The 21,433-nt window shown below is 39.3% G+C and overlaps 2 protein-coding genes across 2 annotated transcripts; both read left to right on the top strand.

Annotated features, from left to right (window-relative positions):
- The first annotated feature begins 1,448 nt into the window (after positions 1 to 1,448).
- On the top strand, positions 1,449 to 3,505 carry LOC141599188 (anthocyanidin 3-O-glucosyltransferase 2-like). Its single transcript, XM_074419128.1, has one exon. The coding sequence runs from the start codon at positions 1,844 to 1,846 to the stop codon at positions 3,284 to 3,286; it is 1,443 nt and encodes a 480-aa protein (XP_074275229.1). The 5' UTR covers positions 1,449 to 1,843; the 3' UTR covers positions 3,287 to 3,505.
- Positions 3,506 to 5,720: 2,215 nt separating this feature from the next.
- LOC141602445 (anthocyanidin 3-O-glucosyltransferase 2-like) lies at positions 5,721 to 7,241 on the top strand. The gene has a single exon (XM_074422727.1). The coding sequence runs from the start codon at positions 5,764 to 5,766 to the stop codon at positions 7,219 to 7,221; it is 1,458 nt and encodes a 485-aa protein (XP_074278828.1). The 5' UTR covers positions 5,721 to 5,763; the 3' UTR covers positions 7,222 to 7,241.
- Positions 7,242 to 21,433: the final 14,192 nt, after the last annotated feature.

Raw genomic sequence — 21,433 nt, 5'->3', positions numbered from 1 at the left:
TATGTGAGTGACGGGTAAGGAAGAGCCATCAGCAATAACAATTTCATCACCACCATCGTAGGGTGAATGAAGAGCAAGAGTATCAAGGTCCTTTGTGAGATGATGAGACACACCACTGTCGAGAAGATAGCCTGAGGCCGTGGAGGAACCAATGGCGGTGTGAGCCTGTGGTGAGGGGCGTGGTTGTCTGTTTAAGGTGCGAGATGGAAAAATCGCATTGGGATAATCCCGCTTAAATGGGAAGCAAAAAAACAGAACGTGCCCTTTTGCACCACAGTACTGACAGGAGCCTTTGAAAGGAGGGTCTTGTTTGGGGTGATTGGCATTGGACAGGGGTTGAGCGGCTGGTGTTGGAGACCGATGATATTGAGTGTGGGAGCGAGAGGAGGACGTAGCATGTACCGAGGCAGGGAAGGGAGATGGGGTGTTGTTGTGACTGGTAGTGAGTTCAAAGTTAAGGAGTTTTTCGTCGAGTGACTCAAAAGATATGGGTTCGTCACGAGCCTGAACGGCATCAATGATAGAGTGATAAATTGAATAATCGAGACCTCGAATAATTTTAGCAACAAGGTCTTCATGGTCCATGGGTTTTCCGAGAACGGCTAATTTATCGGTACAAGATTTAATTGAATGCATGTACTCGGTGATGCTTTGGTTGGTTTTGCGAATAGAATTGAGACGATCTTTGATTTGAAGAATGTGAGCACGAGACGGGTTCGCATAGGTGGTTGCGAGTGTGGTCCAAACGTCACGTGTGGTGGGGGCTCGCATAACGAGAGAATGAATGGTGGGGTCAAGAGTGCCGAGAAGAGCACCTTTGAGAAGATGGTCTTGGCGTTTCCAAGTCATGTGGGCTGGGTTAGAGATAGTTTTGGCTTTGGTGGCATCACTGGGGTCGGGTATGGTGGCCGGAGGACATGGGTGAGTTCCATCAAGGAACTTGAGTAGGTCGTATCCGAATAAGAGGGACTCGATTTGATCGTGCCATGACATATAGGTTAAAGGCGTGAGTTTGTCGACAATGCAAAGGTTGACAAGAAGAAGGAGAACCAATGGCTCGTGGGTGTTGGGTAGGGTGGCAGCAGAGGTGGCCATAGGGTAGAGGCAGGCGGAAAAATTAGGGTTTTAGGCTGTTGGATCGTAGTATTCTGATACCATGTAAAGTATTGGATGTAGGTAATATTTGCATTGATAAAATATATGGTTACAATATGGGAGTATTTATACAAATGAGACGACTTGATGAACAAGCTAATAAACCTAGAAATACCATAATTACAAAGATACGGTAAATAAGAAAGATATACAAAAGATTACGTAATATCTTTAACAAAGTGCACGTCATATAGGTGAGAGGGTTACTGAAACTCAATAATACCAAACAATAATACGAGTTTTTATCTTTTTTTTTTTTTTTTTTATAAAGGGAGACCCGTAACCGCTATCTTTAATACGCACTTTAAACTCCGAATATACAAGTCTTACCTTACATATACTACATACGGAGTACAAAGAATCACTTAATCATACTCCTTAGTCCTTATAGCATTACATCTAAAAAACGGATCGATCCTAATCTCTTTATAACAACAATAGGTCTTGGTATAGATGGGTGGGGCGAACAGACGGGTAAAGACCTCTAATAAATGGATAGGGGGGACAAGGTGGGGCACCTCCCATGTGCTTCCCAATTTATGGCAAATGGGTATTTTGTGAGGAAAAATGGTATCCGTCTATACGTATAGACGGATAGTGTCCGTCTATAATGAAAATTTGTGTTATAACAAACCTTCAAAATTAGTCAATCCTCATTACCTCCCATATTTCTCAATCACACCCAAAAATGTCGAGCAACACAGGAGAGCTAGTAATGATTCCAACACCAGGTATAAGTCACTTACAACCAACCCTTCAACTCTCCAAACTAATCCTTCAAACAACTCAAAACATTTCCATCTCCATTTACGTCATCTACTTTCCTCATCAAGCTACAAAAGTCAACGGTTTCCTAGACTCCCAGTCACTCGACAACCCGTACCCAACTCGTTTGACCTTTGTCCCCTTTTCGATCCAGACCACCCTGCCTGACCCGACACCGCTTTCTTTTGTTACGGCTATGGAGGCCAACAAGTCTATTGTCAAGCAGGCGGTCGAGGATCGGGTCAGGGCCGGGTTGGGTAAACCGGTCGGGTTTGTCTTAGACATATTTTGTGCTGGATTTGTGGATGTTGCAAATGAGTTGAATATCCCGTCGTATATTTTTAGTACTACAGGGGTTAGTTTTTTGAATATTATGTTCTATGCACAGTCAATGGTTGATGACCATGGAGTCGATGTTGCGAAGGAGTTTAATGATCCCGGGTTTTCAGGGCTCGTGTCCGGGTTTAAGAACCCGGTCACGAGTGACGTTATTCCTAAGGCGTTCCTAGCTAATGGCCCCTTGTTGGATATGCTTTTGAATCTCACTAGGAAGATTAGAGAAACGAAGGGTATTTTGGTAAATACATATATGGAGCTACAATCATTTGGGATCGGAACATTGGTGAATAGTGTGGTCAAAAAGATGCCAATTATTTATCCCGTGGGTCCCATTTTGAAGCTAGATGACAAGATCGGTGGTGGGTCCGACAATGAGGAGAAAAAGTCAATAATGGAGTGGCTCGATGGTCAACCAAAGTCGTCGGTGGTGTTCCTTTGTTTTGGAAGTATGGGATGCTTTGATGCGGAACAAGTTAAAGAGATAGCCAACGGGTTAGAGAGATCGGGGCATCGATTTCTGTGGGCCCTACGAAAACCGCCTCCAAGTAATAACGAGATATACTTAGAGGCGCTTCCGAAGGGGTTTGTTGATCGTACTAGTGATAGAGGTAAAATTATAGGGTTTGCCCCGCAAGTTGCGGTCTTGGCTCATCCTGCAATAGGTGGATTTGTGTCTCATTGTGGGTGGAACTCCACATTGGAGAGTTTATGGTTTGGTGTCCCTATGGGTACATGGCCAATGTTTGCTGAGCAACAATTAAACGCGTTTGAGCTAGTGAAGGAGTTAGAACTGGCGGTCGAGATAAGATTAGATTATAAATTTGACAATAAGGTTAGAAAGGGAAATTTCTTAATTAGTGCTGAGGAGGTAGAAAAGGCACTTAACAATCTTATGAATATAGATGAGAAGATGACGGGGAGAGTTAAGAATATTAGTGATGAAGCTAAACAAGCTTTAGACGAAAATGGGTCGTCTAATAAGAGCTTGAGACATTTTATTCAAGATGTGTTAAATAGCTCCCTTTAAAAAAGAAGTGTTTTGAATGCTAATAATTCATTAGTCTTATGTTAAACTTCTTTTTCTTTAACAATACGTACTTGTATTTGCTATCATAAAAAATACTCCCTCCTATTCCCGATAACCTTCCCTATTCATTGGTGACACGGGAATTAAGGGTGTTTGAATTAAATAAGTTAAAGTATTGTGGTGGGGTGAGATAATTGGAAAGAAAGAAGGTATTGTGGGGTATTATTGTGGGGTGAGATGATTAAAATAAGTATTGTTGTGGGGTAAGGTGATTAAAATAAGATAAAATATGGGTATTGTGGGGTATTGTTGTGAGGTAAGGTGATTAAAATAAGTATAAAACTTTACTAAATAAGGAAAGAGGGAAGGTATTGTGAATAGATGAAAAAGGAAAGAGGAAAGGTTATGTAGAATAGGAGGGAGTATGTCTTGTACGGCTCAAATATATGTCAACTTTTTTTTTTTGTTAAATAAGCGCGAGATTAGTACAATATATGAGGATGTTTTCATTATCTTTTCCACAAATCCTTCCTCAAAGCACAGGGAAAAAACAACTACGTACCAGTGTGTGCTCCTTGAGTATTGATCACTACTTGGCTATATGTCATATCATGTATGCCTGTATGGGTTAATGCCAAAAGAAAAACACTAGAAAAAAGATTTCGGTTTGACAAGCACTTTGCCTTTTTTTTAATAGACCGCGCTTTTCAATGCCACATGGGCTTAAGTAAACCTTGTAAATGGGTTCTTCAATTTGGTTATGGTTGAAGTCCGGATATTTTGGACCGGGTCACTTTTGAATTATTTATCAAGTTGTTTTCGAGTCCCGTCACTCCGGATTGTGTCATTTCCGGCCGGATCGTCGTTTTAGGTTGCTTTGGGTCATTTTGGATCAAGATGTTGCCTTAACTAAGTCATTTTGGTCTATATAGGCTCATTTTGGGTCACTTTAAGTCTGGTCACTTCAGTTTTAGCGGCAAGTCCGGTCATTTCCGAGTTTCTAGTAAGCCTTATCGCGTCGGTTAACTTTGTAGGTCTAGGCACATGGCATGCTTTGTTGGCGTTTAACTCCTTTCTGTTTTCTAAAATTAAAAAGTGAGTGGGTTAAAGTTGGTCATGAGAAGCTAGATATCACTAATACAGTTATGGATAGAGCTGGTAAACGGCTCAATCGGGTTGGGTTTAGGTCGGTTAAATTTGGGTCTCTAATTGATTTCGTGTTAATTCGGGTCGGGACGGGTCATGTTGGGTTTCGGGTTTGTTGGTAGGGTCTGTTTTGGGTCAAGCGGGTTGGTTTGTTTCGGGTCAGGTCATTTTCGGGTCAATGAATAAGAGAGAAAAAGTCATTTCAAGATTTTCGGTTCAGTTAGAGTTGCATTTTGCCTGGTCATTTTCGGGTTTGGTGGTTACGGATCGGGTCATTTTCGGGCCAGGTCGGGTAGACTCGGGTTTTCAGGTCAAATTCAGGTGATGTGGTTTGGATCAGCTTTTTCGGGTTGGGCCGGGTTGCTTTTGCCAAGTCTAGTTATGGATATATGGATGATGGATTAAAACTTGGACGTCCTTAAAATAAAAACTGTTCAAGTCTCAAGAGTTATGGGACTTAATTGGTGGAGGTCGGTTATACCGAACCGGCACCGACTGTGCCGGATCAGGAGCTGAGGGAGAATCACAAATGTGATGCAAAGGCGTTGTTCCTCTTCCCATTTGCCCTTGATGAAGAGCTTTTTCTGCGAATTTCAGCAGTAATTCAAGCACGTCTCACGAAGCGCGGGAGATACTCAAATAAAAGTTATGGGTGACGAGAGAGTAATTAAGGTACATTTACAAACTCTACGTAGTGACTTTGCTGAATTGACAATGAAGAATACCAAGTTTGTGCAATCTTCTTTGTCAAACTTGACTCAAATCGTCAGTCAAATGAAGTCATTTGACGAAAAAAATGAAGACTAATTTTGATCATATCGACACCTATAATGACTCCACTTGTTTATACCATCACTGGAACAGCCAATTCGTCTTATTGTAGATGCACTCTCTGTCTAAAATTATAGATGGATAGTGACCCTCTTACAAAATGCAAGTGGGAGGGCAAATGGGGGTATCTATTTTCCACCCACTTGCACTATCCACTCTCATTTTGTGAGAGAGACCCTATCCATCTACAACTTTAGACGGATATTGCTATCCATCTAAAGTGAGAATTTGTGCTAGAAACTCTGAATTAATTCTCAAACATATATCACATCGGTGCTGACATTTAGGTACAAATTGAACATCTGTTAAGGATTTTCTGCACTCTTTAACAAGTCGCTCTCATGCACAGAGAATCGTACAAGTGTTGTTACTTCTTAACCCAACTTAGTTCTTATATACCGTATATACATACAATGATACATCGCATGCATGCATTACAATTTAGCTCTAACACAAATACAACTTATACAACTACGTGTTCTTCTTAATCCACAAAAATCATGAGCAAAACATCTGAATTAGTGTTCGTTCCAGCACCGGGTATGGGTCACATGCCACCCGCCGTCAAACTCGCTAAACTCATCCTACAACGAAACCAACACATCTCCATCTCCATCCATGTCATCAACGTCACTTGTGACGCTTCGAAAACGAACGCCTACGTTGAATCCCAGTTACGTGACAACCTGTATCCGAACCGTCTCACCTTCGTCACCTTCCCACCCCTCTCAAACCTGCCCGACTTGTCTGTGCCGCTCTCCTTCGTTACTGTCATTGACCGTCACAAGCCACTCATCATGCAGGCGGTTGAGGACCGGGTCCAAGCTGGGTTTCCAAAACCCGTTGGATTCGTCGTCGACATGTTTTGCTGCGGAATAATGTTGGATATTGGCAATGTCATGGATGTGCCATGCTATATTTTCCTTACTAGTATGGCCGCCTCTTTGAGCTTCATGTTCTATGCTCAGTCAATGGTTGATGACCGTGGCATTGATGTCGCCACGGAGTTTAGCGACCCGGGTTTATCGTTGATAGTACCCGGATTCAAAAACCCGGTCCCGAGCAAGGTTATTCCTTCTGCGTATCTTGATAAGAAGTTCGGGTGTGAGATGCTTATAAACCTGGGGAGGCAGTTCAGGAAAATGAAGGGTATTTTGGTAAATACGTATGCCGAGTTAGAAACGTTTGCTATACATGCTTTGCATAATAGTGACGAGAAAAACATCCCCATGGTTTACCCTGTGGGTCCCATTTTCGAGCTAGAAGGCGAACGACGTGGTGGGTCCGGTAACGAGGAAAAGGAGTCGGTTATCCGGTGGCTCGATGTTCAACCAAAGTCTTCCGTAGTGTTCCTCTGCTTCGGAAGTTGTGAATGCTTTGAGGAGGAGCAGGTTAAAGAGATAGCCAAGGGTTTAGAGAAATCGAGGAATCGATTTCTTTGGACCCTACCAAAGCCGTCTCTAGCGGGAAAGCCTGGTTACAATGGGACGTTCTTAGAGGCCCTTCCAGTAGGGTTCGTAGATCGTACGCGTGACATAGGAAAAATCATAGGGTGGGCCCCACAAGTCATGGTCTTGGCCCACCCTGCTATAGGTGGATTTGTGTCGCATTGTGGATGGCACTCAGTTTTAGAGAGTTTGTGGTTCGGAGTACCCATGGCTTCATGGCCTATAACAGCGGAGCACCAATTGATCGCGTTCGAGCTAGTGAAGGAGTTAGAATTAGCGGTTGAAATACGAATGGATTATGTGAAGGATTTGAAGGCCGGAAAGGGAACGTTGTTAGTAACGGCCGAGGAGATTGAGGAAGGGGTTAAGAATTTAATGAATATGGATGATAAAATGAAAGCGAGAGTCAAGAAGATGAGTGATGAATGCAAGAAAGCTTTAGAGAATGGAGGATCGTCCTACAAGTGGCTTGGATGTTTTATCAAAGATGTCTTGAGCAACGCAATTTGAATAACGAAAATGAAATGGTGTCATCGGGTGGTCGCCCAATAATTTCTTCTTACATGTTTAAACGGAAAAAGGGATTAATCGAGCTAAGATTAAAGCATCTACCTTATTCTACCATTATGCTTCCATTTTTCAAGATCAAAGAGCATTGTGATCTCTTTTTTACTTTCTTTTGTTGATCTGATCATGTTTTAATCACTATCATAAAATATTCCGCTCAAATAAATGGGGTAAATTTTAATTGGGTGATAATTACTGGGAAAGTTAATTACTTGGATAATGAGTTCATTGAAGATAAGTTTGGCATATAGGAGTAATGATTATTAAGTAGAGGTTTTACTTCCTTAATCATTACCCAGGGGGAGGGTGGGTAATGTATTACCCGTTCATGAGGGTAATAGATTCGGAAGGCGAATAATTACTTTCAAATCAAACATGAAAAACACACCCTACATATCAATCTCCTATTCATTTCCCCCGTTTTACTCTCAATTCAATTAAGCCCTAATACTGAGGAGATATTTTACTCCTTTAGTCATTACCCAGGGGGAGGGTGGATAATGTATTACTCCTTCATAAGGGTAATAAATTCGAAAGGTGGATGTTTACTCTCATACGAAACATAGAAAACGCACCTTACATATTATCACTCCAAGGTGAAAGGAGGAGTAATAATTAGAGGCCAGGCTTAGAGCTCTCGTAAATAAGTGTTAATTCAATTCTAGCCTACAATACACACAGAATCATTAATAGGTGTTAATTCAATTCACCTCGTGAACTATACAAACTCTGATTTGTGAAAACAATTGGATTATCATTAAGAGGTGAGCATCGGTCGAAAACCGAATCAGACTGAACCGGGCCGAACTGGACTATACAAATTCTAACATTAATTAGCTAATTATTACACCTATAAAAACCCCCCAAATATTAGAGTTTGAATTAAGATGAAAAAAAGGTGGAAACTTTGACTTACAAAATAGAGATCGGTCAATAGAGGTGAGAAGAAGTGCAAGATCTTCAATTCCATGCTCAAACGGCATGGAAGGAGGCTAGGGAAGCTTAAAGAGATGTGGAAGAGGTTTTAGGGTTTTAGAAAAAAAGAAGAAATGAAAGGTTGGCTGCAATCTAATCCCGACTCCTTGTTTATAATGTCTACTGAACCGCTCCACTCGGTCTAGTGCATCGCTACACTCGGTCGAGTGCGCCTCACTCGATCGAGTATACCCATACTCGGCCGAGTGCCACCTACTCGGTTGAGTATCTGTAATACCTCAGGTGTTCTGATCTTTGAGTACTCTATCGAGTAAGTTGTATTCAGATTCTGTAGTACATTCTGCTCAGGGTGTACTCGATCGAGTAGGCGCTACTCGATCGAGTACGTTAGTTACTCGATCGAGTGCCAGTGTTTTTACGGGTTTTTCGTCTGGTTTGATAATAAAGGAAGGAGATGTATTTATAAGCTTGAGTCGTCAGTTCTTTTTATTTTACTTTTCATTTCCATAGGTTTTTCAAAGAAAAACATTTACAGCGTTCGATTCTCTCCTCTCTTTGCTATCAAATCAACGGCTAGAGTTCTTAACTTTTGGGGATTTTCATACCGTTGCGTCCGTCATCAATTGGGTAAGATTTCTATGTTGTTTTTTTATGTCAGTTTGTTAATATTGGTTAAACCCTAATTTGGGTATAGGAGTTTTTGGTGTAATTGTTGTTGTGGATCGTAATTGTATGCATTATTGTTATAGGAAGTGATTTCGTAGAAGAGGTTTTTTCATTTGCTGCTGTTGTTGTTGGTGATTCCATTTCAGGTAGGGTTTTCCCTACTCAGTTATTATATAATTGATTTAAGTGCTATGGTGGTTGAATCATATGATTATTTCTATGGTTAATTGTATTTCTTGGTATTGGCATGATTATCAGTATTGTGATTTTTGTTTGTAATTGTATGTGGTTCGCGAGGTGCGCCCTCGGCTGAGTGGAGTCATTTTCGGGAATGGCTTTACGCCCTTGATTCGCCCATTGTGGTTCCCGTCACAAGGGGGATGTGCACATTAATGGTCATTGGGTTATTCGCTCTACGGTTTTGAGCGGAGCTTAGGTGGTAAGACTGCGGTCCCCACTGGCGTTGTGGATTATCTGTTGCGACGGGTAATCTGGCATGACTACATATTTAGTGTGTAGTCAGGCGATTGCTGGTGAACTGGAGTTTGGGGATTATGTTATGTAATTGGATGTTGTTGTTTTACTTATATTATTTATTCAGTAACTGATCCCGGTTAAATGTTTTGAAAACTGTGGTGATCCATTCAGGATGGTGAGCAGTTGATTAGCAGGTATTCCTTTGGATAGCTCGCGGGATCTGGCTGGGATGGAGTCATCACCTTCTTTTGAGTTTTAGTCATCCGCTGATAGTTATGATGGCTCTAGTTTTCAGTTGGTTTTGGTTTGAGTCAGTTGTATTTCTTTTTGGTTTGGTTTATCAGTTGTACGCACATTTAACTTTTGAACTTAAAGTATCTTTCTTTATGGTCACTTTTGATATACTGTACCTCGGGCAACCGAGATGGTAACATCTCCATATGTTAAGGTGATCTTGATAAGGCACCTTGGTGTATGGGGGAGTTACAATATCACTCATACTCAGTTGAGTGCTCTGTACTCGATCTAATACCATTATTACTCTACTCACGAGTAACACACTCTCAACAAGCCCAAGGGTCCTTTCACCATTGCCAAAGGGTCCTTTATTACTCTCCGTAAAACCGGGTATTACAATAGTCATGTGATTCATTTGCGTATGCTCGACTCATTTAAGTGATGAGCATGACCCATGTATTGAGTTTGACCCATTTATCGGGCTTTGTCACTTTAGAGTAGCGGGACCGATTAAAATAATCTCGTCCAAATTAATTATATTATCTTGTATTTTCTTTGACGGGTCAACATTTTGACTTTGACTTCTGACGTGGTGGATATTTTGACTTTTGACTCCCGACTTGGCATTTACATAAATTTTCCATGCCAACAAATTTCCCCCTTGAGACTTGGTCATGTACACGATTTGGGAGTGTTTATGCATGATCGGGTCTCGATCTACCAAATTACGGGTCCTTAGAAACCTTTTTGACCCATAAATCTACGGAAATTTCCCTTGGTACCCCCGAATTTTGGCAGATTACACATGATACCCCTCATTTTAAGTTTGTACATATGGTACCCCTGTGTTTACTTTTTTCATTCCCATAATACCCTTTGACAAACTTCCGTCATAACGATGTTACTCATATGACTTGTGACGCCGTCTTTTGTTATCTAATACACTAACACTGCATCATCTAATACCTAAATCCTTATTTAATCTAATAACCTAACATTTAATACGTAAATAATAAAATGCAAATAACATAACATACTCAATTACTTATCAAATTACGCATAGGACTATAGGAGTAACAGCTTTATATGCCGGAAGTTTATCAAAGGGTATTTTGGGAAAGAAAAAGGTAAAGATAAGGTTACCATATTTAGAAACTTAAAATAAGGGATACTATGTATAATCTGCCAAAATTCGGAGGTATTATGGAAAATTTCCGATAAATCTATTGAATTTGACTTCTTGTCTTTGAGCCAATTGCATGCGCCATTTGTTGTAAATATGCATGGGTGAAATCCTATACAGTAGCAAAGAAAGAACTTTACTTATAATCTTTGGCCATGCAAAACTAAATTGGCCCAATTTCTTACACCAAAACTCAATCCTTTGGATTTTGGAAAGAAAAAATCATCAGTAGCAACTTCCAAAAGCTCACTCTTATTTTATTATTCCTTTTGCATTGTGTTTGGGAAACATTCCTCTTTCATAAGATCTTCTTTCTCCCCGTAATTTATTTCCTTAGCTTGGGATTTCCATACTATTGCTCACGTGGTATCTTGTAATACGAAGTAATATTCGAATATTACGGTAATATTGATAGTTAAGGATAAAATATTAGTATGATTGTATTTCCGAAAATTTGAGCTTTAAGTTGTACTATATATTGAGACTTTGATATTGAATCTATCACAATTGAAAGCTTCTCCCAAACCATTCTATTATATCGTTCTTAACATCTTGTTTCCATAATTGTACTCTTCTGATCATATATAAAAGGAGGGTAACTCGGTAAGATGGTGTATATTACTACTACAAGCCACCGTTCCATCGTTTGCGGATCGTAATTCACCACTCATCCCTCTTTATATAACTTATGACACAAAATCATCAGTCATGGCATCCTTTGTTAATTGTCGTCTTTCAAGTCTATGCACCTTTTTTTTTGCTTGAAGACCAGATTCGTGGTGGTGCCTATTTTAAAGCAAGACATAGTCGTTCAAGTTTCAACGTCGCGTCAAGCCGTAGTGTGTTGGTAAAGGAGAGAGTATAATATAAAGAGATAACTGTTTATTTATTTTTTGATGCATATTACAAGTAAATTAGAGGCTTTTATATAGCCTTACAATATTATATTTTAACGTAGAAACTAAATATATAAAATAAATACTTCTACGTTTCTATCATAAACTAATAACTTATTCTCAACATTAACACACTAACTCATAATATCAATAACTCACCTTTATACTAACGCATTATTATTGTAATAACTTATTTGAAGCATTATTCAACACACCCCCTTGCTTCAAAGCTTGCAAACACCCATCTGTGATCGGAAATCGTCAACTTTTTCTATTGAAAGTGACTTCGTTAGGATATCTTCTACTTGTTGATTTGTTCCACAAAACTTGAGCTCGATCATTCCTTTTGCAACCATGTCACGAATGAAATGATGACGAATATCAATGTGCTTAGTCCTGCTGTGAAAAACGGCATTCTTCGTCAGTGATATCGCCGCTTTATTGCTGTCACAGTAAATAGTTGTAGGAGACTTTTGCTCATGGAGGAGATCTTTTAGCAACCGCCAAAGCCAAATAGCTTGACATTTAGCTGATGAAATTGCCGCATACTCTGCTTCAGATGAGGATAAAGCTACCGTCTCTTGCTTCTTTGAACTCCATGAAATAGCTCCTGAACCAAGAGTAAAAACATAACCCGAAGTGCTTTTTCGATCATCAAGACAATCGGCGCAATCACTATCTGTGTATCCGACTAACTTGAAGTCTAATACTTTTGAATAGAAAATTTCATATTCGGTAGTGTCGGCTATATACTTCAAAATTCTTCTAACTGCTCCAAGATGTTGTTTTGACGGATTATGCATAAACCTGGAAACCACACTCACTGAATATGCAATATCAGGCCTAGTGTGACTTAAGTAGTTTAAGCCACCTACCATTTGTCGAGAGTATCTGACATTAACATCACCAGTGTCATCATTTGATGACAATTTCTCATTTATATTCATTGGAGTGCTTGATGTTTTGCAATCCAACAAATTAAACCTTTTAACCAAATCTACTGCATATTTCTCTTGAGATATAAAAATGCCATTTTCAACTTGCTTCACTTCCAAACTAAGAAAATAATGTAACAATCCCAAATCCGACATCTCAAATTTATTCATCATAGAAGATTTGAACTCGGCAACAATTGAGTCCGACGATCCCATGTAGATCATGTCATCAACATATAGACATACCACCAAAAATTCTTTACCACATTTTTTTCAAATAAAGAGTCGGCTCATTTTTCCTCCTTATAAATCCAGACTCATGAAAATAAGAGTCGATTTTATTATACCATGCGCGCGGAGCTTGTTTAAGACCATACAAAGCCTTTCTCAACTTGTAGACTTTGTCTTCTTCTCCATTTTTCATAAAACCTTCTAGTTGGTACATGTATACTTTCTCATTCAAGTCTCCATTTAAAAAAGCTGACTTCACCTCAAATTGAAAAACAAGCCAATTAAGTTGTGTAGCTAAGGCCAAGAAAGTTCTCACCGTTTCAAAGCGAGCCACGGGTGAGAATGTTTCATCAAAGTCAACTCCATATTGTTGTGCATATCCTTTAACAACTAACCGTGCTTTGTGCTTTTGTACACTTACATCTGCATTATACTTTGTTCTAAACACCCATTTCAACCCTATAACATTTTTCCCTTCGGGTGGATTTACCAACTCCCAAGTAGCATTTTTCTCAATGGATTTCATCTCCTCATACATTGCATCCTGCCATTTTTTAGTTTCTGCAGCATCATCATAAGTAAGAGGATCTGAGGCATATAAAGCAAAATTACAATTTGTGTACACATCTCGAAGTGATCTAAAACGCCTAGGAGGTGTCTCTTAGGACGAGCTTGAAGATGAACTCGTAGGAGATGAATTATTTAATGGTGAGCTGGGCGGTGTTTGAATTGTGCTAGTAGAAGGAATTGAAATTGGTGAATTATGGCTAGAGCCACCACCATTTTTCAGTGAAGAAGTTGAATTCTCAGGCTCCTTAATTGTTGTTTTTGGCATTTCATCATCTTCGGGAAATAGAACCGATCTATCATCAGTACTATTCTATGGCCAGCTAGCATCTTCATTAAACACCACATCTCTACTTATAATAATCTTGCCACTGACAGGATCATATAACCTATATGCTTTAGATTTCATACTATAACCAATAAACACACATTTCTCGGATTTTTCATAAAGCTTGTGGCGATAGGATTTTATTAAAGCGTAGGCTACACAACCAAAAACCCTTAAATGACTTACCCGAGGTTTAGAACCTCGCCATGCTTCATAAGGTGTTTTGTTAAGAACTGCTTTTGTGGGTGATAAATTTAGAAGATAAATCGCATTTGCAAATCGTTTCCTTAACTTATTTGGAAGTTGTTTTGCCTTTAACATACTTCTGGCCATTTCAACAACAGTACGATTTTTCCGTTCAGCAATGCCATTTTGTTGCGGAGTACGTGGTGCAGTAAGCTCCCTACGAATACCATGCTCTTCACAAAACTTATCAAACTCTTGCGAGCAAAACTCACCTCCCCTGTTTGTACGGAGTATCTTCATGACCTTTCCCGACTGTTTTTCTACTAGCACTTTGAACTTTTTGAATACTTCAAAAGAATCATATTTTAAGATTAAGAAATATACCCAACTCATTCGGCTGTAGTCATCAGTAAACATAAAGAAATAATAACTTTCATTCATAGATGAAGTTTTCATTGGTCCACATAAATCTGCGTGCACTAGTTCAAGGCATTTAGACGCTCTCCACGATTGCCCAACAGGAAATGAACTTCTGCTATGCTTCCCAAGGACACACCCTTCGCAAAATTCTAGGTCAGCAACCTATGGCAACCCTAAGACCATGTCTTTCCTTTTTAGGAGTTTTAATCCATTTTCATGCAAGTGACCATATCGTAAGTGCCATAAATCAGACTCACATAACTTCTTAGCCCTAAAAACCTTCTTTTCAGAACAATCTATGTCTAAAGGAAACATCTTATTTTGGGTCATACTAATAGTGACTACAGTTTGCCTGGATTTCTTATCTAATATTGTGCAGCTATCATCATCAAATAAAACCCTATAGCCACTAGACATCAACTGTCCCATACTCAATAAATTATGAGCTAAACTAGGCACAAACAACACGTTATGAATTAATTTCTTCTTGCCAAAGCTAGTGGCCGGAAAGAGTAATTGTACCTTTACCTTCGACTTATACTACCTTATCATCACCAAGGCGTACTTCTGATTTTTTTGAGGTGTCTAAATCCATGAACAAAGACTCTGAACCAGACATATGGTTTGATCAACTACTATCAACAAACCAGACATCACCCAAGACTGCATTGTCATGAAAGTGTGCCATAAAAAGAATTTTCGCCTCTTCTTTTTCTGCAAAATTTGCTTGATTTTGATTTTGATTTTGTGCCTTTATCCAACAATTCGCTTCTTTGTGACCGAATTTATTAGAATGATGACATTGAATGGACGACTTTTGTCCATGTTGTCGCTGCCCAAAATGTTGGCCACGACCTCTGCCACCGCCACGGCTTCGGCCGCGGAAACCACCTCTACCATTTCCACGTCCACCAAAATTATTATTGTCATTTTCTTTTGAAGACTCTCCCTTCACCTGAAATGCCTTTTCTTCATTCTTTTCTTTTGAACGATTTAATCGTTCTTCATGAGCTTGCAAAGAACTCATTAATTCATCAAAAGAATAAGTTGACATATCATGAGCTTCTTCAATCGCAGCGACAATAGAATCAAATCTAGAATGAAGACTTCTCAAAAATTTTGGAACCACTGTTTTATTTGAAATATCTTCCCCATAAGACTTCATTTTATTCACAATTGTACTAGCTCTAGATAGGTAATCCTGCATGGACTCATTATTTTGCATATTTAAAGTTTCAAAATTGCGGCGTAGCGTTTGAAGCTTAACAACGATTACCTTATCCGAGCCTTTGAATTCAGTTTTTAAAATTTGCCACGCCAGCCTCCTTCGAAGTTGCTGCTGATGCAATTCTGGAGAAAATATTTTCATGAACAGATGATTGAAGAAATAGGAGCGCTTTTGCATCTTTTTTTCTATTTTCTTTCAATCTTTGTTGTTCGACATCCGAGTCGTCAAAACCATCTTCAACTAAATCCCATAGCTCTTGAGATTTAAACAAAGTTCTCATTTTAATAGACCAAAACTCATATTTATCCCCATCGAAACTGGGAATTAATGGTTGAGAACTGGTGGAAACTTCATTAGTGGTCATGACACTCTAAAATTTATTTTATGGGAAAACTCCGTATATTTCACTCACTAATTTTTTATTTGATCTTGCCCGATTTAGACAGAGAGGAGCTGCGTTGCTCTTAAAATTTCTCTCTTGCCTATAGTGCTCTGATACCAAACTTGTTGGTAAAGGAGAGAGTATAATATAAAGAGATAATTGTTTATTTATTTTTGGATGCAAATTACAAGTAAATTAGAGGCCTTTATATAGCCTTACAATATGATATTTTAACGTAGAAACTAAATATATAAAATAAATACTTCTACGTTTCTATCATAAACTAATAACTTATTCTCAACATTAACACACTAACTCATAATATCAATAACTCACCTTTATAGTTTATACTAACGCATTATTATTGTAATAACTTATTTGAAGCATTATTCAACATAGTGACCACGCAGTTATACATCCAAAGTCTTGAAGAAACCATGAAGTCAATAGTAGTCCATGCCGAAACGAGAGTCCAACTATCCTGGCGATAACATTATACGGGAAATTTTGAAGATAGGCAAATTCTTTAACCTGACATTCTTTTTCTTTATTTCTTTTTTCTTGCAGGTACTCAGTCTAAACTCTAAATCCATGGAGCCGTCATCTGATTCGGGGAGAAGTCACCATGTCATTTGAGGAGAAGCCAGCACACATCGCCCAAGTCAATTTCTGGAGCAACATTGCCTTAAGACTATAATGGAGCCCTCTAGATGCAACAAAGAACGTCGGTTTTACGGAGCATATACAGACTTCCTTCACAACAAAAACTTAGCCACTAACCTTCACTCTTTATTTTTCTTTTCCTCCTTTCATTTGGGTAAAGAAAGTCAGCCGTAAAATGAAGAGAAAAGGTGTGTTAGGTGCATGTGCGGCTTGGATTTCTATTAAAGCGGGAAATTCGATTTTTTTTCTCTGGGTTTGTAATCTTGACAATTTCATGGTGCTTGGAAGTTTTATACAACTTATTACATAGTCTATGTCCTGAGAAGCCTTGCTAGAGACTTGACGATTTTTGATTTGATAATGTTAACGAAAAATGGTGCTTGTGACTTGTGAGCTTTCTCCAACGAAAAATGGCGGGCACCAAAAAACTCTGTCAAGGTTAAGGCTAAAAGAGCAGCAGCCCAGGTGTGGGTTTGGTACAACACAAGTCAAGCCATAGATTATGGGGTAAGGGCGGATGGTAACAAAAAAGGCGCTCATTGTGCCTAGTCCAAAGGTTCCCCAGAATGAAGGAGAAAAGGTTGGGCCAAAAGACGCCAGGGGATTTAAGGTTGGTGCTAAGCCAATAACTGAGGTTGGAAACGAAAAAGTCATGGGGAGTTGGCAAGGAGTTCCAGATGACACGCGAAAAGGAGAAATCGTGAAGGATGTGAAGTGAATTTCAATCTCAAGGGAGCAAGTATCACACACAAGAGAATGAAAAATGGATCGACAAAATAGAGTATAACAGTGGGGGAGCTTATCCCACCAAGCCAGCCACAGAAAACCTCTAATCTTAGGTTAAGAAGGGATCTTCCAAATCCAACTCGAGGCGAAAGAAGGGGAAGAGGGACGACGAATGTCAGGGGAATTATCACCAAAAATGCTATTATAAGCAAGATGGAGGGAAAAATAGTTATTGATGTTCAAGGTAGATGTTGCTAGATCAGGTCTAGGCAAGGAGGGAAGAGGGATAGAGAGAATGGTTGTAACAAGGAGGGGAGAGGGATAGAGAGAATTGTTGTAACTATCTTACATGGGAAGGAGTCAACCATTTTTCGTTATCAAATGAAGACTTAGTGCACGTCAACGGTTGATGTCTCCAAGCACATAGACTACGTGATAAGTTAACCTTATCAAATCAAAGAAGGGTCATCCTTTTCTAATGTTAACGTGGTTGTTGGAGGGAAGAAATGTTGCTTGTGAGCTTTCTCCAATGAAACATGGCAGGCACCAGGAATCAAATCAAAGATTGATGTTTGAACCATTACCAACTGCCCAAGTTAATGATTTGGCAAAGAAGGACCATCTTTCCCCGGTATTCTTCCAGATGTGAGAGCCTTTAGTGTAAACGGAGGGGGATTATATCTCCTAGAAACATATTTGCTATGGAGAGCAAGGCTCGCAAGGTTAGATTGGAAAAAACAGGTTCTCCAGCATAAACGAGCAGCATAGGCAAGGTTAAGGCTAAAAGAGCAACAAATACCTAGACCCCCGCAGCTTTTTGGTTGGATAACAGATAGAATTCTAATTGACAAGGTGATGTTTTTAACACCAAAAGAATCCTCAAACAATTTTATCAATACTTCGAAGAGAATGGGAAGGGAGAGCAATGCATTGCTTACGATGGGCAGGGATAACATTGAGAGTGGACTGAATGAGGTAGATCCTACCAGCACGAGAGAGAAACTTCCTTTTCCAACTAGCAGGTTTGGCTTGGATTTTATCAAGAGTAGGATGGACGTCGGCTCTAGAGGGTTTCCTAGTAGTAAGGGGGAATCCAAGATAAGTACGAAGAGAAGCGGAATGTTTCATGTTTAGGGCATTTTCGAACAAAAGACGGGAATCATCGGGGGTGGAAGGAGAGAAATGAAGCTTGCTTTTGTTGAATTTGATTTTCTACCTAGATGATAAACAAAAGTCAAAGAGAGTATTTTCGGAGTGCACACAGATTCCCTTCAGTACTATCGAAGAGAAAAATGTCGTTAGCATACAGAAGGTGCGAGAAAGTGGCACCACCTCTCCTCAAAAGGAACGGGGTTCAGTTAAGATCAAGGCAAGATTGGTGGATAAGGGATGAAAGGGCATTCATACAGATTATGAACAAGTAAGGGGAGAGGAGATCGCCTTGGTGAATGCTTGCTATTTATAACTGGCATGGAATGCTTGCTATTTATAACAAACGCTTTCTTGGGCATTTAGGCACAAGCTTTTGCATATTATACGTGAATCAAATACTTAGCCATGAAGGATAGTATCGTGAAAAGACATGTGGCCTCTAATTGATGAGCATGAAACATTTTTCATGTTTATCGATTGACACGGCCCTGAGCACAGTACCAGGCTTGGTAAAATTGACCCGACCCAAACCCGAATATTTATTGTTACAAACTGATTATTATGCACAAATAATTTGATAATAGTTGAGCCGAAAATGACCGGACCTGACCCAAAGCCTGTAGACCCGAAATGCCCCGACCCGAAATTGACCCAACCCGAAACCGACCCTATTAACCCGATTGCCAAGTCTAAGCACACGTAGGATAATTATCTCGCGTGGTCTCTCATACAAGCGTCTTTCCGATATTAACTATTTCCGTGTTTGTGGACAATATAAAAAAATGTCATATAAATTATTTAATAAAATAATACTCCCTCCAATTCCATATTTTCTTACCTTTGTTAGTGAGCACGAATATCAAGGAAATGAATAAAATAAGAGTAAAAGAGTTGGGTGGGGTTTAGTGATAGGAGAAAGGGATGAATAATTAGGAGTTAAATAAACAATTGTGGGGCCAAAACATTAAGAAAAATAATAAAATATGGGTAAAAAGTTGAGTGGGGTTTGGTGATAGGAGAGATGAATGATTAAAATAATAGTAAAAGTTTCCAAAATAAGAAAGGAGAAGAAAACCTGAATAATCCGTTTTAGTAAATAAGGAAAAAAATATAGAATAAGAAGGAGTATATATTTTTTTTTTCCCAGAATATTACAATAAATAAATAGTTTGTATATTAAATTATGTGTCATTGGGAACAAACCAATCGATGAGAGGACGTTTGTCTATTTTTATCTTAATAGGTCTTGGTATAGATGGGTGGAGCGAACAGATGGGTAAAGACCTCTAATAAAATGGGTAGGGGGACAAGGTGGGGCACCCCCATGTACTTCCCACTTTATGGCAAACGGGTATTTTGTGAGGGGAAATGTTATCCGTCTATACGTATAGACGGATAGTGTCCGTCTATAATGAGAATTTGTGTTTTTATCCTAACAACTACTCCCTCTATTTCGATTACTCCCTCCTATTTTCTTATATCTTCCCTTTCGTTTGGGCACAAAAATTAAGAAAGGGGAAGAAAGAAGGAATAAAGTAGAATAAAGTATTGTAAGTTGTGAAATTTACAGGTGAGAGAAAATAATAAAGAATGAATGATTAATAAAGAATAGATAAAGTAATAAGAGTTGTTGATTTTTTAGGAGAAAAAAATTAATAAAAAATGAATGAAACTTACCAAAAAAGGAAAGAGAGAAGATAATCAAACTTGTGTGAAAAATGAAGGGGGAAGATAATAAAAAATTGGAGGGAGTATTTATTTTCATTTGATTTTGACATAAAACCAAAGAAAGAGGAGAAGACCAACTATTAAATGACATGTGGATCAAGTTGAGTGTGAATGACCAAATTGTTTATCAAATGTATTCCTAAAATAGAAAGGACAACAAATTAACTAAGACACTCCAAAATAAAATAGAACAACAAATATTCGGGACGGATGTAGTACATTTTTTTGTCAAAAAAGAATCAATGATGCACGGACATCCTTAATGGATACCCTTACTTGCCCTTCCACTTTCATTTTGTGAAAGGACCACTATTTATTTATAGCTATAGATAAATAGTGACAGTGTTATAATGAGACCGACTGTAAAGTTAATACCAAAATAAGAAAAAACGAGTGTCATAGGAAGTAGGCAATAATTGGCAAATGCCAAAATCAAGTGGTAGGTACAATAACCAGTGGACGTGGTTACATCAGGGCCAACCCCATCATTTTCATGTTAATTGTACAGCTATTCAATCTTTTGCGTCTCTTTGAAAATATTGTTGGCACTTGGCATATGCCCATATTGGTTTACGTGGTCAATGCTACTCCTTGCCTTGGCGTATCATTGAGGCCCGGTGAGGTGGTCCGCCACAAGAAAATAAGGCCATAATTATTATTCCGCGTGTAATTCCGGAGCAGGATTTGTGACCACGTAAGCTTGATAAATGATGTCTTTTTGCTTGTCTCTTCCTTTCGGTCTCTCCTGTAAAGATAAACAAACTGAGGGCTCGGCTTGGTAGCGTCTTTCTCAAACCGACGCTCAAGTCGAAACTTAAAGGGATTAAGTTGTGTGTTCTTGTGAAAGTATATTGTAGAGATAAGGGAGTTTATACCAGATTAATAGTGAGTTTTGGGATAGTTTTCGGATCCTCTTCTCAATGAGAGAGGTGGAGTATTTATAGACTTTCGCCTTTTGTCACGTAGTGGCCAAGTGACTAGCAGGTGGAAAGACTGTTCTACCCTCGGCCGAGGGACCCATGGCAGGCCAGGTGGCTGGTTGACTCCATGCTTGAGGGACTTGGATGTGAGTACGCGGATATGCCTCCCGTAGGCTAGTTGCCTAGCCGAGACCCAGTGACAGAGAAATGTCTTTGCGTCGGTTAGGTTGTCTAATACGTTGACTTGCTGTCTTTTGGCTTTGACCTTGCTCAATATGTTGACTCGGTCAGCGG

The sequence above is a fragment of the Silene latifolia genome, chromosome 9 (assembly GCF_048544455.1).
Source record: "Silene latifolia isolate original U9 population chromosome 9, ASM4854445v1, whole genome shotgun sequence".
Lineage (NCBI taxonomy): Eukaryota > Viridiplantae > Streptophyta > Magnoliopsida > Caryophyllales > Caryophyllaceae > Silene > Silene latifolia.
Note: the sequence above shows the minus strand (reverse complement) of the source record. Positions and strands in the feature narration are given on the sequence as shown.